The 27400-nt window shown below is 40.1% G+C and overlaps 1 protein-coding gene across 1 annotated transcript in view; it reads left to right on the top strand.

Moving 5' to 3' along the window:
* LDLRAD4 (low density lipoprotein receptor class A domain containing 4) overlaps nt 1–27400 on the top strand; it is a 176804-nt gene that overhangs the window by 3171 nt on the left and 146233 nt on the right. The window contains exon 2 of the mRNA XM_083518814.1: nt 15024–15164. Coding sequence (XP_083374940.1) covers nt 15024–15164 — 141 coding nt within the window. The remainder of the gene's footprint in view (nt 1–15023; nt 15165–27400) is intronic.

Genomic DNA, 27400 nt, shown 5'->3' on the forward strand with positions numbered 1-27400 from the left:
AAATATTAACTGGGTGTATTGGATTTTAAAGTTGTTTTATTTTACACATAATAAAACAACTTTAAAATACAATACATATAGAATGTGTTAATAAAACAATTTAAAAAATTTAGATAGGCCTTTTGAGAGACTGTATTCCACAGCTACAGAGCGACAACTGGAAAGGCTCTGCTCCTGACATAAAATAATTTTAGCCCCCATAAAGATACTCTTTGGAGTAGAGCCTTATCAGTAGACCTTAAAACCCTGGGGACTCATGGAGAAAGTATTTCCCAATGGGCTAGGAATTGAACTTGCCCATGCAGAGCAAACATTCTGTTGTCATTTATGGAGTACAAACATGAAACAAACCTCAATCAAATTCTGTCCTTGGTTTCAAAAAGAGGTGCCTTAGAACAATAGCTTCTGGAGGTGGCTATTAGAATGATCTAGCTTAAAAGGAAAGCTGTTTTGAAGATACAAAATGCATTGAATTCTTTTGAATTTGCTGCATAGGCTGAGACAAAGGGTGATAATTTCTTTGTCTTATCCCAGTTTCTGAAGGGGTTCAGCATCTATGCATCCAAATGGGTAGGGTTAAGGTTTTTGAAAAAGGTTTTTAAAGTTCTTGTGGTTAGGAACAGTTAGCCAAATGCAACGCTAGTGGCTTCACAAGATTTCCTATGCAAGGTGACCAGGGCCTCAGCAGAAAATTATTCCAAAAACCTATATTCAGCCCTGGAATATAGGAAGTAGCAGTCAAGGCTAGTGTCTGCAAGTGTGTTCAAATGGCCTTTTTAATGCTACTGAGCAGCTACAGCACCATATTTTGGAATAATGTGGCAAGTCCACTGAAAGAAAAAGCATAACATCCCAGGCTGGGTTACACTCTCACATTGTACTTACTTGAAAGTAAGCTCCATTGAAATCAGTAGGGCAATTCTGAGTAAATATGCATGGGATCAGACTGGAAGTGACTGTGAAAATATCCCCTTGCTCAGCAGGGAGGGTGTGTGTGTCTGAGCCTACTCTAATATTATTACAACAGGTAATAGTTTGCTTGAATAAATCAGAGATGGCAAAAATAATTGGCAGAGCATGGATTTATGTGAACAGATGGTATACAGGAAAGAACAGAGAAACTCCAGGGAAGTGTGAGCTGTCCACTGAGTCTTTCATTCTGTTCCTGCTCTGACTTTATTTCCTAATGCTGTGTTGTCTAATTTTGGAATATTTTGATTATTATTTTTTGAGGGAAGGAAGATGGCCAGCTTTCTGACTGCTTTGACATTTGTGTTCTCCCTTAAGCTACTCCCATTTGATTTAAGGGTGCAGTCAGAAAGGGAGCTTTGTGGGGTAAATAAGGAATTCAGCTTTTTTTTTTTAAAGATGAGCACAGTCACAAAGAATGTATCTTTGGAACAAACATCTGTGCACAATCAGTGCTTCTGAGAGCTTCATTGGTGAAACAGTTTCGTACAATGACAGTTGAATGTAGATAGCTTGTATATAGGTTGTGGTATGAGAGAAGGGGCTATGTAAACAGGGCAAGTTTAGTGGCTCAGAAAAGCATGAAATGCTTGTTTGGGATATGAGTGATTCAGAAATTGTATGTTTATCCTGGAGGCTTAGACTATACAAACCAGTAATTTATACTGGCGGAAGATGAATATGGAGCCCGGCTGTGTATTCAATCAGTTCCTGATTTAAATGGAAAAAATGGAAATTGCAGATGACGCACTATTTCCCCTCCCCTCCTCCTGAGTCTTATTATACTTGATCTGTTTATCTTGAAAGAAATGCTCTGTGTGCACTGTTACAAATATTGCCCCTCAGTTCTTCCAGGCAAGACATTGGACAGACGTGAGACCTGCCAGTAAAGTGAGAAAATGGTTGGCTCAGCGAAAATTCACTGTGGCTTATTTTATAGCAAGGGTGGGGAATCTGTGACCATCCAGATGTTGTTGGAATACAGCTCACTTTTATTAATCCTTTTTTTTTTAACCATTGGCCATGCTGGCTGGGGTTGATGGAAGCTGGGAGTCCAACAACATCGAGGGTCACAGGTTCGCCATTTCTGTTTTAAGGAATCTGTTCTACTCGTAAAGGAATGCATATTTTCTTTCTCGTTGGAGAAATGCAGTTTGCTTGCCAGAATAATTCTGTGGTGAAAGAAACTGCTTAATGTGTTTCACATGGCATTGGAGAGAAGATACAGCAGACGGTAACACATGTAGCAAATGTGGTTTGAAAAGGTAGCACGGATGAACATTTTGTAATTGGGGGTGTTAAAAAAACACTGCCTTTTCAAAACCGCTGAGTGCTTCTCAGAGAATTTGGCTCTTAGGACTATTGGGTTAAAATACAATCCATTTTATGTGTTGTGGCAATGTGCTGGGTAGCCTCCTTTATTCTGATGACTAGCTGGAAAGACTGATGTTATGATAAATGTTCTGATAAATGATTGTCTGGCTATACACAGGACACTTGTCCGCAGCTGAAATGGGACCATAGCAATATTGGACAAAGGGCAAATTATGGCAACCTGAAACATATCCGAGGTCAGAAAGGAATCTTTAGCCTGCTCAGATTAGCTAAAGATCCTTAGGGTTTTGTTTTGTTTGGTTTCTGGCTTGTTTTTCTTACCTGAGTCATCTGGAGAGATTTGCCGGGCAGGCATCTGCTTGTAGTACACTGTTGTCTGGATGTTCTGGGTTAATAAATATGTGTGTGTTGATAGGTGCTGTTTTGCGATATGGTTGCCAGCTAAAATTTCGAAAGTATGGAATGTTTGTTACACAGGCATGCACAGTTGTGATGATACTTGGGAAATTTAAACGCTACTAGCAGGGCTCCCCCCCCCCCAATCCAGAGCTCAGCTCCAGCACCTCTCAGGTGGGCGGCATTGCCATTCTAAGAGGACAAGGGAGAAGTTCATGGTGAGCTCTGCCACCTCTTTTTCCAGAAGAATAGTACTGGCTACTAGTCTTTTCTTCCTCTGGCAGTATATATCTGATAATTCCAGGATAGTCTTGTATCACAGGGTTGTGAATTTCAAATCTGGTCAGTTTCAGTCCTGGGGCTCTAGATCTACAAATGAATTATCAATATACCGTATTTTAATCAATATACCGTAGCGGACGGCCCGTTTCTGCGGAGCTTCCCCTTTACAAGGCAAAGAGGACCACCATTGCCGTTCGCGCCGCCCCCTTTTTATGTCAAGTTTTAAGTGGGTCTGCTACCATCATATGCCATTAGAGGTACGTGTGAAACATCTTGTTACTTATCTTTGTCAGCCACCCTGGGAGTCTTTTTTGGCTTTACAGCAGGGTAAATATGCTTTAAATACATAAATAAGCAAAGAGGTATGATCTCCTGAGACTAACCAAATTTAATCTTGCCACCAGAAGTCCCAGTGGATCTGTTCTTTCATTAGATATAGAAACCTTGGGAGGCTGACAGTCAACAACCCAACAATTTTAGATAGAACATGCCAGACCTTGACAATGTCTTTTAAGTTGGATGCTGTTATTTCATACTGCAGAACCCTAATCACAATTTATCTCACTTTGACTGATAAATTTGATCTTGACTCATTGCATGATACAGATTTTCATAATAAACCTTCCCATTTCTTATTCCCCTCTGAAAAAGAAGCAGATCATTTTCACAAATAATTCCTGATGTACTGTGACTTATGCAAGACTATCAACTTTATATATTTTCATTGGGCCTGTAATAAAGAGTGATATAGCAGCAATTGAGATATAAATTAAAAGTAAATGCAGTCTCTTAAGTATCATCAAATGATATGTAGCAGATAAAAATTCTTTTTTTTTACACTTAGTAACCGTGGAACACTGTCTAGAAATACAGGCTAGTGCTAAAATAACATTCTTCTATCAAATTTCATATTTAGATCACTTTGTTAGAATGTAAAAGCATCATTTGGTGATAATTATGGAGTAATTAAAATAAATTGTCTTCTCTGGTTTAAAAACTACTACAGCACACACCATCCATAGTTTAAACTTTCAGGCTGAACACACTTAGTAGAAACTAATCTCCATTGCAAATAGTGAGAATTACTTCCTAGTAGTTCCATATATTACAACTGGACAGGGTCACAAAACATGCCATCAGATTGTGCTGCCAGTCCCTGTCTTTGTCTTATAGATACCGCAAGATAATAAAATAAACGGATCTTTGCAGCCTTTTACTTGTGCATATTTGCTGAAAAGTGCTCACATGGCTTCAGAATATTCCAGCACTTGAACCGCTTATGAAATAACAGGGCATGAAAAACTGAATCTGGAGCTATATAATTTTGTTTTGTTCATGCCAAGTATGTTCAAGGGAGTCACTAAAATCTTTAGATGTTTTATTAAAGGTAAAGTACTGAAAACTAGAAATGGGACAAAGTGGTTTAACCCTCTAACTTTGACCCACTTACTATCCCTTTATTCTCTTTTGCTTCATAAAATTCCAGAGCTCTAGAAACCCCACACTAACATGCAGGCATGGATTACTGTCACAACAGTGTGTATAACTGAAACAAGGAATGGACTCACAATGGTAGAGATCACTACCGTGAGCTGCTCTGGGTGTTAAGAGGGGGGATCATTCTGCCCTAAGAAGCCCACTTTCTATACAACAGTTCCACAAAAGCTCTTAACTCCAAATTTAAATTTGTTCTCCGATTACTGGATCTGACAAGTAGCAAATGCTGAGTAATTTGAAAGTTACTGAAGAACCCCCATTTTGTTTTTAAGTTCACACCTGTGTTGCAAGAGAAATATGTCAAGATGCATCAGTGTGGTTCATGTAGCAAGCTTTGTGCTTTTTTGTGCATGGTTTATCAACTCCACTACGCAGTCTGGAATTCTCAACAGCACTTCGGTGGGCAGGAAAGGGTAGCATATGGGGCAAATCTCATGAAAAATAAGCTTAAAGCAGGTTCCATTTTCTGGCCTGTATCCAATGTTCAGTGAGTATTTCAAAACTGTATTGACAGTTTGGAGAGATTGTCATCTTTATTCAAAGGTCTGATTGAGTCACCTTTATTGAAATTTTGAAATATGTGATTTTTTTTTTAAAAAAATAATTGGTTAACAGATCGATTAGCCACTTAGAAGCCAGACAGTTAATTGATTCAAATCTTTAATTGGTTGACAGCTCTAGAAATTAGAAACATGCTGTTGGGAAAGAGAGGGAGAAAGCACTGAATGCAAAATGTGTTTTAAACGTCAGCAATCCTTTGAGACATTTATAAAAGTTAAAGTCTGCAAAGGTGATTATAAATTTCATTGCGGGACAGCGTTATGTTAACGCCTCCTTGGCACATAGAAATATGCCATTGTGGATCAGTGTGTGAGGCAAAGCAGCCAGTGCATTTTGTGTGTCTGGTTTGTGATGGTGTCGGATTGATAATCACATTGACCCAATATTTAGCAACCCATTCTAACTCTGCTTGCTGTGTCGGCCTAGTCGCTTGAGATACTAAGAAGAGATTTTGTTAGTTTGAAAAAGATCAGGAAGGTAAATAAGGGGAAGTGATGTAACAACTTCATGGCAGTCTCAGTATAGAAGAGGAAGGTCCCTGAAAAAAGTAATACCCCCCTCAAAAAACGCAATACATATTTATATGTTTACCTTTTTCCAATACATGATTACATTTTCCAGTATATAGTTGAGCTGCTGGTAAATTAGAATCACTACAGTCTTATCATCATCATTATCATAATCCATTTATTAATACCCTGCCTTTTTCCTTGACAGGGACTCAAGGTGGCTTACAGATAAAAATAAGAACAGCTAAAAACATAGACAAAAGCAATAATTAAAAGCAATTAAACATTGATAGAATTAAAACTATTAAAATTTCAAAACCACACAGCCCTTTTGTTAAAAGCAGCCAGTTCCCCAAAGCCTGCTGGAACGAGAAAGTCTTTTACCTGCCAGTAGAAGGACCACAAGGAGGGAGCCAGTCTAACTGCTCTAGGGAGGAATTTTCAAATTCTGGAAGCAATCACCAAGAAGGCCGTCTCTCATGATCAGTCTTACGATCTGTTGTGTCCATTTATTTTTAGTTCATATATTGCTACTCTTCTCCATATGAATGTGAGGCTGTGTAACCCAAATATGTTTGCATAGGCAATTACGTTGGTGTTGGTAACGCTACCAAACTTGTGAACCTAACGTATTGGTAAGTTAGTACATGCACTTTCATTATGTTTGCAATCTCCTGTGAAGGGTTTACATGGGTGAAATAGGCTGTGCCATACCAGATCAAGCCATTACAGCAAGCACATTTTGTGTACCGCCAGGCAGAACTGCAACCATAATGTTACTGAATTCAGGAAGTTCATGGTTTAAGCTCTGTTGAGCACTGAGATGTGAAATGTGTGAGAGAGAAGCCACCCCTACTCAGCATCTCTGAACAGACCATCCACATGCGCTACTGTAAGCCTGTTCTGAACTTGCTGTTGGTGTTTTGATTATTGGCCTCATGTATTTCATCTGAGCAGAGTCACAAACAGAACAGAGGCAGACTCAGAGTTATCGTTCATTCAGTTTAATAATTCCAATGAGAGGAAAGTATATCTTGACGCGTAGCGATTTAGGGAACAGTTTAGAAGAGTGGGGACAAAGGAGCTATCTGCAGGATAAAATAATGGACGCCAAATGCCAGTTGTGGCACTACTATGCCATTTGCCGGTTGATAGCAAACAGCATTATTATTTTGCTATACTCAAGGACTGGCTTATTGTGGGACCCGGGAGATTCTTCATTGCCACTTTTTGATCAGTGATGCTGAAATTCTAAGAGATTTCCCTTATGGCTGCTCTGCATCTGCTCATGATCAACAGCTGGAGGTGCTGGAAGTAGTTAAATTCACATGATTAGAGCACAAAAATTGACGTTAACAGGTGTGTGATTATTTGGCATACCCTGAAATTGTTTTGGCTCAAAACACATATATGAACACCCAGCTTTTGTCATACAACATTGTTTCAGTCAAGAAGCTGACACTTAGGGTTAAACTAATTTTGTGTGCTAGAGTGACTGGGGTGATTAATTTCTCACCGTGATAGTAAAATAATTATAGCATGCTAAATATGTTCATGCCATTATAGGACATGGGATGGTTTATGGCTTCTCTATTTTTTTAAATATTTAGCAGATATTTAGAAGTTAAGTTTGCATGCACATTCTGAGCACATCTATACCAAAGAATCCTGGGAACTGTAATTTAAGAGTGCTGGGAATTGTAGCTCTGTGAGAGTTAAACTATAGTTCCCAGGATTCTTTTTTGGGGGGGGGGTTCTTTAAAAGTATGTTGTGTACACAGCCTAAATTTCCCTTAATTTCTTTTGCTGATATTGAAGATACAAACTTTTGTCTAATGATCTCATGCACTGTGTACCAGCTGTTTCCATAAAATATCTTCATTGTGAAGGGATACAGTTCAGTCTCATGCCTCTATTTATATTTGTTTTTAAAGTAGTAACTGAAGATGCAAACTTTCTTCCTATAACTTTTTTTATTCTAGACTGTTACTTCCTTTTTAGTGATAAATTGGTTGGGGGCTATGACTTTGACTTCCTTCTAGATTTCTTTCCCCCTAGATTTTGAGGGAAGGATTATAGATCAGACTGCAGTCCTCATGTACCTAGGAGTGCATGTCTACTTCTGATTGCACTGTCCAAAAAGAAGTGAAGTTAATTTCAGCTCATGGCACAAAATTATATAATTGTACTGCATAGTCACATTTATCCAAAGACCCTTACTTTCTCTAATAGACAGACTGGCTTTCATAAGCTATTTCTTATTTTTCAGAACTTTTTATGTGCTCCTCAGGGACATTGTGGTTTTGTGAAGATCACACTGTCAGGTTACTGGGTTTTTGAACATATTGTAGCTGCCCAAACTGTTTACCATATGTGGGGATGTGTTTTCTGAGTACAGTCCATTTTATTCATGCTACTTGATTATTTTTCAAATTGTGTACTTTGTGATAAAGTTCCTCCTGTTAGTGTGTGTGTGTGTGTGTGTGTGTGTGTGTGTGTGTGTGTCTATCTATCTTCTAGTTCCCATCTGTACCACCCTGCTATTTTGATGAGTATGTAGAGGCTAGAAGAGCAACAAATTATTTTATTCATTTCTTCTCCCTGGCTACTGTTTTTGGCTGCTAGGTAAGAAACCTGGAGAATAAGGTGTACCTTTAAATTTTCACACAAGAGCATGTGACAAATGAGGTGAAGCAATACTAGACCATTGGTAAGAAGTGATCAGGGGAGAGAGGTGTTACTGGTGAGCTTTGTGAGTTGGCTGTGGAAACAGATGGTAGCTGAAGCTGGGACACTGCAGGCATTGCTCAGTGATTGGCATGCAGAGGCACAGCTGGGGGGGGGCACTGGGCACCAACAGCGGAGGGCAGCACTTACTTTGGGACCTACAGTATGCCCGAGCCACGTGTCTCTCCTGGGAATGGCATTGTGGCTCAGGTGCCTGCAGGCTTCATGCTACTTGAAACGGCAGTGTGGGGCTTGTGTCTGCCCGCTGCCTTTCGCTTAGCCACCCTACAGCTGACGGGGAGGTGGTGGCGAGGCTCCATGCAGCGTGCCTTGCCCCAGCTCACCCCACCCACATGGGCAGCTCACAACTAGGGAATTTGCACCTACAGGAGGTAGTGATGGCCACCAACTCGGATGCCTGTAAAAAAAGGATTAGACGGATTAATGGAACTAAAAGCTATCAATGGCTACAAACCTTGATGGCTAGGCACTGGAGGCAGCAATGCTTCAAAATACTGGTTACGGGAAAGTATAGGAGGGGGAGAGTGCTCTTGCATTCAGGTCCTGCTTTCGGGCTTCCCTTAGGTGTCTGGCTGGTGACTGTGATGCTGGGCAGGACCCTGCAGGCTCTTCTTATGGTCTTAGTCCCTAGCAGACTCCCGACCACTATCGCACACCAGATCCCCAGAAAGAGATGCTAGCACCCCACTAGGTGAATTCAGTTTAAACAGTGGTTTTCAGCTCACTTTCTCTCTGTGTCCATGTCTTGATTTTCTGTTTTCCTCCTTCTACTGCTTCCAGTCCTTCTTCCAGTCCCCCTTTCCTGGGAGAGGGGAAGATATGTCATCTTTCCTGGGCTCTAATGGGTTTCCCCTTCCAAACCATTTCCTAACAATTAGTGTCTATAGGCATTTCCCTGGACATCCTGAACCATGAATATGTAATTTGCATGTCAGAGGGTATGGCCAGGTCAGTATTCATGCCGTTTTGAAACAAACTAAAGGCTTATCCACACCTACCTTTCCTCCGCGCTTTCCAGGCACAGTCCATGCTTTAAAGCTTCTCCCCTCTTGACCTCTTAGTGTTTCCCCAGTCAGTTTCATTTCCTTTCTCACAAAGAAGTGTGCTTGTTTTGGGGGACAGGGAGGTTGCGGGTTTTAACTTTTTGGGAACAAAAAAACAAGGGGGGAGAGCTACTTGGATGGTTGATCCCTGACCTGGCTTGACATGCCTTGTTAATGGTGCAATCCAACCCAGGAATGCGAGAACCTTCCCTGAATCCCCCCAATTAATCTAGTTGTTTGGAGTACCTACCAAACTGATGCACACTTAGTATATGATACTATTTATATCAAGTCAGCCAAGAATTTCAAGGCTGTTAAATACTGATGTCTATCAATACCCTACCCCTACCCCCCCGTAGCTGACCTTATTAAAAACCAACCAACCAACCAACCAACCAACCAACCAACAAAAACAGGCAGCATTTACCTGTAAATTAAAGTGCCTTATGTGGAACTGGATGATAAAGCAATGGTGCTGCTGTTTGTATTATGAAGCCTAGTGCAAAGGAAAGTCTGAAAGCACTAACCGTAATGTAATGGGATGGGATTGTATACGGGTGAGTAGACACAGCATGTGTAAAATAAGCATTGAAAATAATGATGGCATTACATTTCACAGTTCAGCATTTAATGATTACTGCCCCATCAAGGTATATATGTATCAAATTCTTTGGCCACAGTTTCTTTGGTACTTATCCAAAAGCCTACTTACTATATGTATTTATTACGTTTTTAAAAAGAGAGGGTTTCTTTAAGAACAATTTGTTTCAAAGCTGCAGCTTACACAGAATGCAATGGCTTGCTTTCTAATGAAGCTACCCTATCGGCTGAACATTGCCTTCTGGGCACTCTTCAAGGTGCCATTTTTTAATCCATAAAATGCTCTATGCTGCAGTTCTGCAGACATTTAGGCTACCTAAATCTCATGGAAGCCAATAGGTTTTAGAGAACCTACCCCTATGCTTTAGCTATTGTATCCAGGTTCATAGGGAGTTATACTTGAGTCGCCTCACTTTCATTAAACTCTCTTCTCGTGAAGGATCACCAGAGCCGGAGCATTTTTCCAAAGTTGGTGCAAAGTTATTTTATTAAGTCTGTCAGTGACAGCCAGCATCTCCCCTTGGCAGGAAAGGTCACACTGCTGAAAAGCTGGAGTTCCTGCTGGCACCTCTCTTTATTTGGTGTAGAGGGGGAAATTTATAAAAGTTGGGATTAGATGGCAATGAAATGCACGCAGTGTGGTAAGTAGCAATTCAATTGGGACACAAATGTGTGCAAACTAAGCACAGTGCCCATTCACACCAGCAGTAATAATCAGTTTAATATCTGATGAAATTGTTTTGTTGTTTTTGGACTTTGTAGGGATGCAAGCCTAATGATTTTTTTTGTAATCCAACTAATCTTTTAATCCATAGCTGCTAATACTTCCTACCTATAGGGTTAGGGGCTGCTCTGTAACTGACCAGTCAGGATTGCTGATTGCCACTTGAAAGTAGAAGTGGAATAACTTTGAAAAGTTATTTATAAAACACAGTCATGCTGGATTATCTTTAAAACTTAGATCACACCACCCCCCTGTCTAGACAAGCTGTGCTACAACTCAATTTATTGAGATCTCTTTGGTATGTCATTAGGCACAATTATGCACCCTGGGTTGGTTCTGATTTCCTTACCAGTGCAAGTTTGAGACAACTGACGTGATTCCTAACAGCCTCTTCAATTTTTGTTAGTCACAGAATTGTCCTTGCTATCCTAGCCTGCTCCCTGGATAGTGAGGCAATTGCTTCTGAATTTATCTGGACCAGCAGAACCCAAAGGAAATCTGTTTGATTGCAGAGGCTTCCAGTTATATGATGGGCCCCAGGAAATTGTCACCATTGTGATGGAGTATCTACCTGGTATGGCCCAGAGTCAGATTCCAAGTTCTGGTCGTAGGCTTGGATGGCCTTGGATGACCCAACTTGCCCAGAAGCCACAATGTATGAGGAGCTCATCTTGCCACCGTCTTACCAGCCCGAGAAGGTTGTGTTCTTAGAGTAATTCTTGGAAAATATGATGAAGGGCGGGTAAGAAATCCAGTGAATAATAGCCATGGCCTGTTCATCACATCTAGTTGGGCTCATAGGCCAAGTGAATGGTGTTGCTTGGTGCTCATGAAGAGGGATAAACTGGAAACCTCATGTTCTCAGTTTTTCTCCTAGGCATATTTAAGTTCTATAGTACAAAAAAAGTATGTTGCATGCTTGGTAGCATAATAGCTCTGTTTAGTTGCAAACAGATATGCTTTAATTTGTTATAGCAACAAATTTGTATGTCTACTTGTACAGAATCATGCAGTTGGAAAATTGACTTAAATTTCCCCTTTTTCTTGATGATATAAATTGCCTTGATTTAAATCACTGCACCCTAACTAGGCTTGATTTCTTTAAACAAATGCTCCCTCCTGTTATTGGAGGGGGGGGAGAGAGGGAAATTTCAGTCATTAGTACTGAAACACTACTGTGAATGGGAAAGGAAGGCTGCACTCCTGTACTACTTACCTGGGAGTAAGCACCATTGAATTTGATGGGGATTATTTTTGAGTAGATCTGTAAATGATTTTAAGAGAATTGTTTGAATGTGTATCTGTTTATAAAGGTTTAAAACAAGGGGGAAGTGTCTCCAAAGATTTCTGAAAAAGGCAAATAAGTAATTTCAAAGAGCTGAGAGACATTTAAGATAGTGTTTTCATACAATAGTGTATATATGTGGAAGTCTGATGTTCTGCATTTATTAAGAGTATCTGAAACTACTGGTGCATGGGAAATACTTTGGAATAGGAGAGACTTAGCTCAAAATGTCATTTAGACCAACAGTTTTTTTATTATTATTTACATTTCCTGACCCATGCTGCATATATATTCTAGTTCAAAAGAGACTAATGTGTCAGTATCAGGGGCAGGCAGAAAATAAATTGGGATCTGCTAAAAGATCTAGGAGTGATTTGCAATAGATTGGAAATAATTTTGTACTCTCAATAGTTAACAATAACAATCAAAATGATTCTCTGCCCCCCCATCCTTAATTTCATTACTGGCATGAAGAAAGCTGGCAGGGGTAGGGGTGAGGAGTATAACTAGGAGTGGATTTTTGAGTAGCAGAACTGTGAGTTCAGTTCTGATGTTCCTAATACATTTCTGGGCTTGGCATTCTTTATTCCTAAGTGTTTGTGTTTCGTACCTGCCTTCAGTTGGCAGATCTCTGGGTTTTGGTAAAAAATGTAAGTAGCTCTCATAAGCCTGTAGTCTGTTCACCTCTCTTCTGAGTATATGGATTTCAGTGGCATTGTCTGCCTACCTTCCTTCCTTCCTGGCCTTGGATACAAGTGAATTTAGCTAAAAAGTAGATTTATTATAAGTGGCTTCATGAAAGAGAGAATGGTGGAGGCATGAATAGTCTGAATGGTACAAGCAAGACTTGTTAAGTTTTCAGCAGAGAGCTGTTGCAGTCTCACCATTTGTGACTGGGTTCAAGCAGTGAACTGTCTTAGTATGGCACTGGGATGGGAGGCCATCTCCCAGCTTCAGTTGTGCATTTGAAACATGGTGGTAGTCATAAGAACCAACTGCTAGGGACCCCTGCCCCCAAAGTTGATGGGCATTGCCATTCAGATGGTGTGCATGTACCACATCATGTAATTGATTATGCAGTGCGGGGCTTACCCCTCCAATATTTTATTCAGGTTGGCATCCCTAGTGGGAGTAACAACTGACTAAAGTGGTTGAAAGCTAGTAAGATGTGGATTGAGGGCTGTCTATGATTCTCCCTTATACCACTCTGTTGGATTGCAGGCCTTGAAGTAGTGCATGTTATTACTCTTCGGTACATTTAATTAAGGCTTTTAGACCCTTGCAAATGAAAAGCAGGCTCTTTTCCTCATCAGCCTTTATTTAAGAAAACATTCCTTTAATCTGAAATAATGATAGGAAACTGAAAATCTAGAACCAATTGGGCTAAGCTTTTTTTTGCCAAGCTAAGGAAGATCTCGAAATGTATTCAGCAGCTTGGCAATACTGACATTTGGGAATTGAGCACATAGGGTGAAACAGTGACTGTTCGACTGTGGCAGTCCTCCAGTTTGTTAATCTCCATCTGGCAGTTGAGAAAGGTGGGCAGAGATATAATTTTATGGGCCTGGATGGATTCGTGCATATTACAGTATCAAAGCTGAGACATTTTGCAGCTTTAAAGCCTTGTTTTAATGCAGGGACAGGAACTAATGATTATTATGTCTTGTCCAAAGCTGGCAGCATTCCAAGCAGACACACAAGCAGACAGCTCTTGCCTAGTATGGATTCAAATACACTACAGTATACATTATATATAATTTCTAAAACCACACTTCCCACTGTCCTAGATGCTGAATGTGGTTTAAAAGCAACCAGCTTTGCAAAGAACTTAATTTTTGAATGTACACCCAGTACTTGAATGTACACACTTGAAATTAAACAAAGCAATTTCACCAGTTTTCTGCATATTTTAGTAGCAAATAATCAATATATTAAATACAGTTTGTAGGGGAGGGGCTGTACTGTTCCTGCTCTGCAACTGACACTTTCAGATGTGAAAAGCTTCAAAACATTAAAAAAATAATAATAATCATGAAATGCAGATTTAGTCATCACAATCCTGGATTTAGTGATCCATGTCCTTGTTTCTGGGTATGGAAAGGAAAATAGCTCCTTGTGTTTACCAAGCTTCATCTACTGTACAAAGCACTTGGAGTTCCACATATGTGTCAGATTCTGGACTGGGAAAAAATGGAACAGGTGCTTAGTCTATGATTAATCTGCTCTTTTTGGCTGTTTGGTATTATATTAATTCTGTTTGTACTGCTTTGATGCATTTATTGTATCTTGTCTTTGTTATTTTATTGACAACTGCCATGGAATTACAACGTGATGAGGGACACTTTATAAATCTGTTAAATTGATATATGCACATATATAAGTAACCTCCTTTCAAACTCTTCTTTTGATAGCTGCTTTCTGCATGTTTATTTTAAATACTTGCCTTAACCTTGGTTTTTAAAAGAATTCGAGAGAATGGCTCTGATTCAGAGATGAACAAAAATTAGTAGCATCTAATCTGTCCTATTGATTTCAGTAATTCTTAAACACAACTAAATTGGGCTGTTAAAATGAAACACAGAGACTTAAGGCCAATTCCTGTGTGTGATGTATGTGATAAGCTGTAATGATCACTTCTGCATCTACTAACTCATGAAAAGCAAGATGGGACTTAACAAAAGAGAAGACTCTGCAGTTCTGATGGGTTGCACACAATCTAACAGTCGTGGATGACACTTGTAAATTATAATATGGAAAACCTCACTGTGTGAATTGTGAATTGGTACCTGGGCTATAATTCTGTATAATTTTAAAACATAAGTGCCTAACTTGTTTATGCTGCATATTGCCATTTTGTAATTTCTTGTGCAATTTAAATAATCAGTAATTAAGATGGTTATTAAACTGTACTGCAATACAGGACTCCAAAGGTCAAATAGGAAGAAGAAGAATCCTTTACATCACCCCCACATGTAGAGCTGAATTAATTTAAATAATTTTAAACCTTGATAGACAATGAAAGAACAAATTAAAAAGTACTCACATCTTCCTTTTTCTTCTGCTGTACTTTTCAGAGTGCAAATTCACCTGCACCAGTGGCAAATGCTTGTATCTTGGCTCACTGGTCTGTAACCAACAAAATGATTGTGGGGATAACAGTGATGAAGAGAACTGTCTGCTTGTAACAGAGCATCCACCTCCAAGTATCTTCAGCTGTAAGTACCTCACCCCTGTGTCAATGGGCAGTTATGACGTTTGCTTTGAAGTCTGTTCTACTTCTCATGCTATTCTGCAAAAGATTTGAATGAAAGTAGCAAGGTGTTTCCCACCCAACTCCTGTTACTACTTCTATAATTGGGTTAGACTAAAAACATAGCTGTAGTTGTGACTTGCACTTTGCATTTCTCTCTATAATGCGCTTCCTTAGAGCTTGAGTGTTTCTCACGGCAGCTGCTGTTTTATAAGTCAGCCAGATGTGCGAGAATTGTTCCTCTAAAGGCAGAATTGAGCGGTACTTCATATGGACACTATACTTCTGCCTGTTGCATGACTGGGAAACATTGCTATCAGCTCTCCAATGATGGAGTCCTCCAGAATGATCCAGCGTGATCCTGAGGATCCACATGGCAAGTTGCTCTATACATGAGCTACAGTGAAGTCTCCTGGACCAGAAAATAATATCAGACTGGCCCTTTGTACTGTTTGCCGGGGGGAGATAAAGCTGTTCCTTTTAAAACAGAGAAAGCAATATTCACAGTCTGCCCGTATTGAAACTCATATGTTTTTTGTTCTGTTATATATGTGCTGAAGATGTTTTAAAGTGCTTCTAGGTTGAGATAGAATTGGATGGGATGTATAAAAATGGGAAATATTCCAGCTGACAAGGTAACTGGTGTGCATTTGATATCCTCCTTAATGGACTTCCGAATTAAATATTATTTGGCTATATTTCAGAAGGATAATCTTTTTGAATCCAGCTTTTATAACCGAGAAACACATATTTCTTAATAGTGTAGTATGATAGTATGAAACTAGTATTTTTCATGTGATTCAGAGGTATTTGGTTACTATAATGCAGCCATAAAATATGTGCTTTCAGATAGAATATAAATTAGCTGCATTCAGTAGTAGTTTTAAAGGGAAGTCGTGCTTTCAACATGTGGATTTTCTTCATGTGGATTTTCTTCATTAATGCATTTATGAAAAAAACAACCTATGACATTCTGTGGCTTTACTTTAGTATGTGCGTCTTAAATGCTGTGCTGGCTTCATAAACACAGTTGATTTAAGTTGTTGCATTCTTTGATCTACAAATAATGCCTTTGCTCCAAGTTAAGTCTGTCATGTGACTAGTTTTGTAGCATGACCTGTTCTTTGGAGCAAAAGATGGGTCACTATGGACATGTCAACATTTCACCAAAGATGGGCAGCCTATCAAACTGAACTGGCTTCTGACATCTTAAAAAGTGTGTGATTTCTTGAGAGAATAAATATTGGGTATTGGGCATAGATATGCACCTGAGTCATGACAAATGGCTAAGATTTTATTGCCTTTTAGCAGAAGGCAGCAGGATTGGGATTTGCCAGTGACCCAGCACTGGTAAAGGGCATGTTGACCCAACCATTTTGCCATTGCCAGTTTGTATTGGGAGCTCAAAAAAGTCAGAATCAATGTGACAAAATTCCTAGTTTGAACACACTGTTTCTTCCAGGTAAAGGTAACCAATTTAACTGCCACTAAAGGTTTGCCCATTTCAGGCCCCCTCTCCAGATTTGTCTCAAAAATGAAGGACAGGCTATTGAATGGAAAATATTTATAGAACTCATACTTACAGAACTCATACTTAACAACATGTATTGGCTATAGAAAGAAAATATTGATGGAAAAACAAACAAACAAACAAACAAAAACAAACATACCAAACCTCGTAGAGAGAGAGAGACTGCCACAAAAAGGTTTTATTGAATGCTTGTTCTGTCAGAGCACCTACACAAACTTCCCTGTTAATGTCCTATTTTAGTTACTCAAAATGACAGGTTGTTTGCTGGTTTCTAAGGGAAAATCAGTTGTAAAAATTATTCTGTAAAGAACAACAACTAGCCTTAGGAAGGACAGACATGATGTAGTTACAAATATTAAATTTGCCAATGCTACCAAGATTTAACCATTGGGTGTGACTCAAGACGACTCCACATAAGTTGCCACCAAGAGCAGAGGCAGCTTGCCTTAGAATTGCCTGTTGCGGAGGGAGAGGGCTATTACCCTTATTGGGCTTCCTGTAGGCATCTAGTTGGCCAATGTAGAAAACAGGATGCTGGATTAGTTAGGCCTTTGGTCAGATCCAGCAGGGCTCTTCGCCTGTTCTCTTACCTGCAATCTTACTAAAGCTGGTCTATGTCTGTTGTTGTATAACAAAATCATATTTCTGACTGAACTGTGCAGAGCACAATAAATTGCACTTATCAACACTGAAAGCATTTTATATGAAAATTATTTAGAACCAAACTACACTTGACTGCTGCAGGGTCTTCCCAAAGCACATATAAATTTATGGTCTCATTTTTAGAGCCTGGGAGGGGCTGCTAAATCTTCCCACAGACAGTCACTCTTGGTACTTCTTACCCAAGATCTGGTACCAGGAATGGACCCAACAGGGTTTAGGGTGGAAAAATGAGTCCCTACAACAAGATTAATGTAGCAAATGAAAAAAAGATAACAGAACAAGGTTTGATTTGCTTACAAATGACCACATTTGAAGTTTTAAAGTTGGAGGTCTGTGCATTCTGATGGATTGGTGGGTAGAGCATGAGACTCTTAATCTCAGGGTCACATTGAGCAAAAGATTCCTGGATTGCAGGCTGTTGGACTAGATGTGCCAACTCTACAATGCTATGATTATATGAATTCTGTACATGTGTTAGGCATATTTTCATTGATAAGATTTCTTAAGTTTATTTAGTTGAAAGGGTTCTCTGATAAAATATTTAAGCAAGTTTTTTGGGGCCTCAGAGAAAAAAATGTGTCGGCCTACATTTCTGATAGATAGCAATACTACAGGCAATGCTATGTGTAATAATGGCAGGCCTGCTAGTTTAAACTTCAGATCTTAAACCCCAAGGGGCCTTCTGGCAGTTCCCTCACTGTGAGAAGTGAAGGTACAGGGAACCAGGCAGAGGGCCTTCTTGATAGTGGCGCCGTTCCTGTGGAACACCCTCCAGCCAGATGTCAGGGAGATAAGTAACTATGAAACCTTTAGAAGACACCTTGAAGGCATATTTTATTACAAAATGTGCATTTAATATGTGTGTTTTTTTCTTATTGTATGCATTTCTAAACATATTTTATCTCATAATATGCATTTTTAGTGCATGTTGGTATGTTTTTGTGAGCTAAGAACTGCATCACGATTTATTTACTTTTCAAGGACCTGTATCACAAAGTTCAAAGAAATGTCAGTTCTGAAGACTGGGAAGTGCATATCAGCTCGGTTCACATCAGAATTCTCAGAAATCGAATTTATCAAGCATCTCTAGCTACTTCCACAGAACCCTTTAAAAATGAAAGAAAACTAATCTTGCTATCAGCTGTTCAGAAGAGGGCTGGATTGAATCTCCTCTGATTCCCTCTTCCCATCAAACAGTGCACTGTAAGATTCCAGCTCCTTTTAAAAACAGTTACATGTATGCTCTGTATTATTGGATCCTGATTGTACAGGACACTATATTTTGGGTAGGAAGAGGCTCTTAATTTGTTATGCTCCAGATTTTTTTCCGGCTCCAAATTTTGATAGGGTTAGGCCAGGTGCGGCAATCACAACTTGGGCAACAGTTTTAAATTACTAGCAAAGATAAGTGCTGGGCACTTAGCTGTACATTTAATTAATGCATTGTGTTAGTTACTTTGATTGCAACGTTCTGTACTTTTGCATTAGATCTATCCTGGGCTGGGTTGAGGAGGACATGCTTAACAACCAAATCCTCTCCTGACAGAAGTGGTAAAGATTTGTCATCATATACCTCCTTATAAGTGTTGGTACATTATGCTTTTATAGTTGCCGTGCTCGGTATTTCGATATAATTGGTAAGAGCTATTCATAATGCCATAGACTATTAGGGGCAAAGAGACACAGTCAATATTCTTCACAGCTTGAATGCAAAGAAAACAAATATGTCAATATAGTTTTATAGCTCCTTTTCATAATTGTCCGCTGTAGGAAGCAGAGTGTGGGTGAGAAGGAAAAAAGTAAAAATTTACGATGAAACTATTCTATAAGTAACTTGAAGAATATTTGTACCCTGAAAAAATATTTAATCAGAGGATTGTGAACTCTAAAGGATTGCAAACTCCATTTTAGTCAGTTTACTGTCAGATTGCATGTTTTGTCTTCGATGATATTAGAGCCCGAGGCGATAATCCTGCAAGAAATCTTTGCACCTTTGCTGCACTGGGACTGCTCAGGTGTGCAAAGTTAATTTGTGTGCTTTCAGTACTGGGAGCTCATCAGTTCCTCTGCTGATTTACAGTGGGAATGCTTTGGTGAATAAGATATGTGCTCACATACATCCATAAAATGTGGCCATATGGTGTGCTGTGTGACTTTATACTAAAATAGTCTCTATGGAATATTCTGCATCCATTTGAGGTAGCATGCACTGAAATTTTATTCATCTTAGAATTAGATGAACAGGCAAACCACTTATTAAGGCCAGAGAGTTATAGCTGGGTAGCTAGACTGATAATTTGTAGCATTGGCTTCCACCTTCCAAAGAGGAGATAAAGGACATTGTTGATTTAAAATGTTAACTAATTTAAATATATGCAATCCTAGAAGAGTATAGTGACTTGCTGAACAACTGAAAAGAGAATGGGAGGAACCTATACCAGGGTTTTAGCCTTTGTTTTACTTACTTGCCATGCAAAAGAACACAAAAAGAGATGTGCTGCATCAGATCAAAGGCTCATCTACTTCAGGATCCTGAGCTCACAGTTACTGACCAGATGCCTCTGGGAAGCCTGAAAGCAGGAGCTGACTGCAGCAGCACTTTCCCCACTTGGTTTTCAACAACTGATATCCAGAGACATATTGCCTCTGACACTGGAGGAAATATATGGCAACCTTGACTAGATGCCATTTATAGCCTTCTTCTATGTGGATTTTTCTTATTCCACCATCCAAGTAGGTGACAATCAGTACATCTTATGAGGGTGGATTACATAGCTTAACATTTTCTGTATTGAGAAGTATTTTCTCCCCCCCTGTGTCCTGAATCTTCCAACATTCAGTTTCACTGGATGGTCCTGAATTCTGAGAAAAGGGGAGAAATTTCTGCCTATTCGTTCCCCACCACCACCATGTATAAATTGTATGCACATCTATTGTTTTGTCCCCTTGCTTGCAGTTTCTCTGCACTTAAAAGTCTGAAATGTTGTGACTTTCCCTCATAGCAGAGTTGCTGCAGCCACATGATAATTATTTTTTGGGGTGGGGTGGGGTGGGCAGAGCTGACACAGTAACATACTTGTTCCAGACAGACCTGGTGTACTAAATGCTTGCAATGTTGGCATTAATCATATTTTGTGACCCTGTTCCAGTGAATCACGTGGTACTAATCATATGAGATGTACAACCCTGAAATGCTTTTGATACCCATAAAGATCACACAACTCAGTTATGACTTACAACCATGTATCTGTGGGCAGGAATACAGCTAATACATTTCTTTTTAAAATTAAGAACTTGTGTCGGTCTATGGAATTCTTGTGATTAGGGGAGCTCTGATATGCACATGGATGTCTTCAGCCCATGAGGAGTAGTAGTAGTAGTAGTAGTTATTGCATTTATATCCCACCTTCCCTCCAAGGAAGTTGAGGTAGTGTCCATAGTTTCTCCTCCTACGTATTTTATCCTCACATACCCCTGTGAAGTAGGTTAGGCTGAAAGTGAGTGATTAGTTCCAGGTCACCCAGTGAGCTTCATGGCTGAGTGGGGATTTGAACCGCGGTCTCCCAGGTCCCAGCACTCTAACCACTGTACCACACTGGCTGTCATGCTCCAGCAGTTTGTTCTGTCCTGTGTGTGAATAATTAGGATGCAAAATCATAAATTAACAAAAGCCATATAACTTACGGCTTCTGTGAGGATTTTCTGAGGAGACATGATTGAGAGTAAAGATGGCGAGATGACTTGGGAGAGAATAAAATGAACCACCCAGAGAAAACAGTGGAGGAGACTCAACAGCAGCATCCCGCATATCAACAACAACAACAACAACGTTGGAGAAACTCTAAATGTTCACCTGTGGACAGCTGATTTATTGGACTCCATCCAGTCCTACTGTTTTGTTTAGATACTAAATGGTATACTTGTTTGAAATACAGCCATATTATCTGTTTCAAATATTGAAAGGTTAACAGCTGTTAGAAAATTGGTGTGTTACTATTGTCTTGTGGAGAACCTCAGGCTCAGGGGCCAAATTTGACCCTGTAGGGCTCTCTGTTTGGGCCTCAGGCCACACTCCTTAACACAGGGACACATTCCTCACTGGCCTTGCTCCATATCTGCCTCAAGTACTTTTGCCAGGCTGGAATGTGTTCCTCTCTCTTGGTTGCCTGGATGGAGAATTTATCACAGAGATGTGTGTGTGCGTGCGCATGTGTATAGGTGTAGGTGTAGGAGGCGTAAAAACCACCTGCTTTTGTGTGGCTTGAATGTAGCCTACTGCACAAAAGTAAGGATTACATATGTTGTTTGGCACACTTTTGCCCCTGGCCACCAATGTCTTGCATCACACACCCTGCTTGGAAGCGTGCTCATGAGATAATGTAGTCTGCATGCTGAAAAAGGTTTCTCACCCCAGTGTACACTGTGTAGCTGGAAACTTGTGTAATATGGGGGCCCAGAATTTAATGAATACTTTTTTATTCTTCAATACGTGGGACAAATAGAGTTTGCTAAGGTGAAGGTTTGTTTTGCTACAAATCCATGAATTACACAGCCTCCGCATGCCCCAGCTGCCCAGTGGAGGTCCTCATATCGCATCGCAATAGACTTGTATATGTTTACAATCCTCTCAAGATTATTTCCGTATAGGTAAATGGTAGCATGTGAGGCTGATCTCAAGAACTGATTTTCATTCTTATTTTTGAAATTTATTTACTTTATTTCTTCGTCCAGGTGTGCTGGGGCTGTCCCACATCAGGAGTGGCTCGTCCATTTATTTAAATATTTAGTAGTCTAGAATAGATGTTAATGAAAGTCTGGCACTGCTATTTTGAGAATTGCAACAATGATAGTAATTTTCAGCGTCAGATTACTGCTTCACAAAGGGAAAGAATCTGGGGAGGAGGAGGAGAGAGAGCAGAAAGAGAGAGAGAGAGAAATATTCCAGTTCTAATAGAGTTTGCCATCAGCCTGGCTGTGCCAGACAGATGGATCATGAATACTGTCTAGACACTCTCTGCCTGAGTGAAGCTGTGGTCTCTAAGGACGAACAGTGAGATGTTGGTTTAAGTAACTGGGGGGAAGTAGGACTGCATTCTCCTCTAATCAGATAACAATCAATGCAGATTATGCTTCACCAGGCCTGAGAAAAGGCCCCCTGTTACTGATAACAGGTCAATCGTGATTTCAATTGAAACTTGTCTATTACTAGGCTTTAGAGAGAGAGAATAAAGGATAAGGCGGTGTTGTATGCTTTTATAAACCCTTGATTTCAACTGATTCATCGCAAAGGATTTAGAATGATTGGATTCATGGGTGCAAAAGAGGTAGCAGCAGAGAGAAAAATGACATAATTTGACCACAAAATTCATGCACATTCCTCTTTGGTTACCTTTGTTACCTTAGCAACCACGTACGAGATGTTAGCCAAAAGGTAAAGTAATTTTGTCGAGTGATGTAAATCTTAAGGGCCTTTAACAATGGCTAGTATTTGGCCACCCTTGCAGCACTCCAGCACCATTCCATGCCGTCTGCACCTGCTAATTATTTAGCAAATATGTATGATAAATGGGTCTGGGTAATTCATGCTAACAATCTGAACGAATTTGCCAGTTGTTATGAGGCTTGTGGCCTCTATAAAGGCTTCGAGAGATTCTTGATTGAAACCAATCGCAAATCACCTGCCTCTTTTCTGTTTTGGCAAGTGGCAATCTGGTTTGGGACTGCTGCAGTGTCAGGATTTGGAAAGTTGACCCTTACAACCTGCACTCAGGTTTTCTCAGTGAAAATCACTATCCTGTTAGGCCAAACTTTGCTCTCATTTTTCTAACAGCAAATAGAAATGGAGGCAGAAGGGGAGGCTTTTGCTGAGAAAATGATACAGGGAGGAAGGGTTAACTCTCCTGTCCATCAGTGCTTTGGTCTACCTGCCTGCTGCCCTGCCCTGTGATTGCTTTTTGCCAAAGCAGAAAGACAGACTACCAGTCACAGCTCCCTGTTTTCTCACTTAGGTTGGGCCTGAGTAACTGAGCTATAAACTTGAAAGGTGCAGCACATGTGTGTATACGGATATCGTAACTGAGACAGATCAGGCCCAGTGTAAAATGAAGCAACGCAAGTACCGTATTTTTGGCTCTATAAGACGCATCAGACCATTAGACGCACCTAGTTTTTGGAGTAGGAAAACAAGAAAAAAATTATTCTGAATCCCAGAAGCCAGAACAGCAAGATGGACCGCTGCGCAGCGATCCCTCTTGCTGTTCTGGCTCCTGGGATAGCTGCGCAGCCTGCATTCGCTCCATAAGACGCGCACACATTTCACCTTACTTTTTAGGAGGGAAAAAATGCATCTTATTGAGCAAAAAATACGGTAGCTTTCTCCAAATAGAAAATCTAAATAGGAGCAAAGGCAGAGCTTGACCAAACAGAAGGCATTTCTGTTACAAATTTGCAACAAGAGAATTATCCTTCCCCGACTTAGATATACTAGTGGCCTCTGCTCTTCTGCATATGCAATTCATTTTAATATAGGGCAGTTCTATATTTCTCACTGAGTAGCACTGAGGCAGCCAGATGGCAACCTTCTTTCCAATGGAGCAGCTATCGTATTTCTGTACAAAAACAAGTTGGAGGAGTAGAACTTGGTTAATTAAACAGCAGAAATGTGTGCTTTATCTGCTGATGATGCAGAAGTGGCAAGTTTTGAACTGTATTTTCTCAGATGTAAGAGAAATTGCCTCTGTGGCATACTTCCCTGGTGTTCCATGTATATCAATATATCCTGTGCAATGTATCATGTGCTCTTAATCAATGCATGACAGACAGTAGAAGTTCAAAAGGTGAACCCTTTTCCTGCAATGGAGTTGGCAGGCAGTGTCACCTGTAGAATTTCTGCCTGTTTTACAGAGTTTAAAGGCACCAGAGTCTTACCTCAAAACAGTGGCATTGCTGCTTATGGCACAATTACACAACAGAATGATACAGCTTTTTCCTCTGTTTTGGTGGCAAAAGTGCTCTGTCCCTTGATCATTTTGGTTGTTTTCCAGAATTGTAATATTCTTTTGGAAAATGAGTCATCGGAACTACACATAGCATTTCAGAGTCATGCTATAAATTTATATAAAGACATCATGATGCATCATTTGTTGATTCATTTTTTTAATTCTGAAGATATATTTGTGATACTCCCCCATAATACATGGCTTGCGTTTTTAATTTAAAAAACCCAAACCTTTTTCTGACGCAGAATATGTTTCCAGATGACTGTTCTAGAATACATATTTTAAACTACCTCCCTCTGTGTGTGTGTGTGTGTGTTTATCTAAGTATGTATGCATGCAATTTTTGCTCAGTGTACACTTGAGGTTGCCAGATACAAAATACAAAAGACCCACGAGGCATTTGTAGAAGAGAAAGATGGCAAAGAGAAGTGATTCTTGCCCTCCACTACAAATTCCTTGACTGGGCAGATGCAGACTGATGCTGCACCTCAACAGATGCTCAAAATTCCTAAACCCCCTCTGCAAGGTTCAATGCTGGAGTGTGATTGAGCTTGCTCCTTATGGGAACTTGTTTAGTTTTAGTCAGTGCTCTTTTCTAAATAAAAATTGTTATGTACTGAGTTGAATAGGATCCAAAATGCAGCAGTCTGATTGGTCCTAGAACAATAGGATCCAAATTGCAGCAGTCTGATTGGTCCTAGAACAATAGGATTCAGAATGCAGCAGTCTGATTGGTTCTAGGACAAAGCAGCAGTATGATTGGTCCGCAGGAGCCACCCAATCCAGCTCCAGGTGGAAATGAATCCACAACCTGATTGGCCTACAGAAGAATCCCGGAATTGGCCAATCATGTGCAGCCTATTGTGTAAATAATGTATATAAAGCAGATATTGTGGGGGAGCTTCCATTCCTCCTCACCACTATGAGCTGAATAAAGAGCATGAAATCTACTCTCGACTCCGAGTATATTTCAAAATTTTCCTACTCATATTGAAATACTGCCCCTCAAGAAAACCAAACTTAGATTCACAAAATGTCTAGGGGTATGCGTCCCCCTGCGTGCCCCCAGAAAAAAAGCACTGGTTTTAGGACTCAGAAAATGTAGGCAAGCTGCCTACATTCAACCCTGAAGTCCCAAGTGTTTTAGCTGTGGTGATTTCTGTGGGACTAAAGTGTGGAACAGAGTGAACAAGTTGCCCCATTTCTTCTCCCCTTAACCCATGGGGGGGGGAAATATGTGCTGGACTGAAGAGAAGCAAGTGGCAGATAGCTAGCTTCCTTCAGCCACCCAGACTTTGAGCCCCAGCAGTCAAAGGGCTTGCACCTATATTCTGTGGAGATTTTCTGTGGAAGCATGTTATTGGTGTGCATGTGCAATTATTATTTTGGACTGTGCCAGTTTGGGCAGTTTTGTGTGGCAGTGGTGATCTTCTTTCAACCCTTTTCTTTTCACTGTTCAATATTATATAACATTTCTGGGTTTCTGAACTGCACATCTTCACATCTAGCAAAGGCACGTGTACTGCACACATCCACATGAGGATTGTGTACTAATTCAGCCACACCTTATGCTTGTAGTTTTCACCAAAAGATGGTCTTCCTTGACCTCTACCAAGCGTTAAAAATTCTGTGAATTGTCAGATACCTGCAGTTCACAATTTAAGCTGTACATTAAAGAGGACTAGTGAAATTTACAATTGTTGGTGATTTCTTGTGCCTTGTTTCTTTATTTTTTGGTAATCATTCACCACTCCCTTCTCCAAAGTACTTAAAAGCAGCAAAGCAGAAGCAGTTATCTTTCCACGTTTATAGCACTAAATTATATAGTACTGAACACAATCTATTTATTTCTAAACTCCTTTCTGAGTATATGGATGAGGAAGGAGCAAAAAGTTTGAGGAACCTTCAAAGTTTATGATCATCTCTACCAAAGGCCATGTGCAGAAAAATAGCAGGAAGTAAAACGAGAACAAGTGGAAGAGGAACTGGAACAAGAGCTCACTTTTATGTGGATTCTTAAGATAAGATAAGCAAGCAGACTTTGCTATATATGTATTTAATTTTTTTAGAATTGTCCCTCCTTGATGTGGTTGGGTTATATAGACTCATCTTAAACTTTGCTACATGTAACTGCCGGGACGCGGGTGGTGCTGTGGGTTAAACCACAGAGCCTAGGACTTGCTGATCAGAAGGTCGGCAGTTCGAATCCCCGCGATTGCTTGGTCCCTGCTCCTGCCAACCTAGCAGTTCGAAAGCACGTCAAAGTGCAAGTAGATAAATAGGTACCGCTCTGGCGGGAAGGTAAACGGCGTTTCCATGTGCTGCTCTGGTTCGCCAGAAGCAGCTTAGTCATGCTGGCCATATGACCCGGAAGCTGTACGCCGGCCAATAAAGCGAGATGAGCGCTGCAACCCCAGAGTCTGTCACGACTGGACCTAATGGTCAGGGGTCCCTTTACCTTTACATGTAACTGCATCTCTGTAATTGTTACAAAATTCAAAAATAATTACAAAAATGAGAGCGAGAACTGTTGTTGTTATTTATTTTTCCCTTCTCATTAGATATCATGACAAGGACAAAATACACCATCTTATCAAATGTTCATATCAGGGAATCCCAAAAGCCTTTGAGGCTCATGATGAGCTCTCTCCCTCTTGCCTACTTCCAGGAATGAGTCTTTTATTGGGAATGCAAAGAGGATCTATAGCTCTTCATGCATAAAAACTGAGGTTCAGTGCCCAGCATTGCCAGGCAGGCTTTGGAAAGAGCTGCAGTTATAGTGCCTATTGAGATAATCTTGCAAAATTAAGGGATATGTCATTAATCCATAGCTTCCCTTCCCATACCTGTGAAGATTTGCCTATCTCCCCTTAAGTTTGTAGACCAAAACTTGGAGAATAAGGTTCTTTTTTTCCATGTTCCCACTTAAGAAAGCATTTTTATAAAATCACATAGCAGATGCTAGAACATACTGTGTTCTTTTGTTAAGCATCTTTTTTTAAATGACAT

Source organism: Podarcis liolepis (genome assembly GCF_965112155.1).
Source record: "Podarcis liolepis genome assembly, chromosome: 8".
NCBI classification, from domain to species: domain Eukaryota; kingdom Metazoa; phylum Chordata; class Lepidosauria; order Squamata; family Lacertidae; genus Podarcis; species Podarcis liolepis.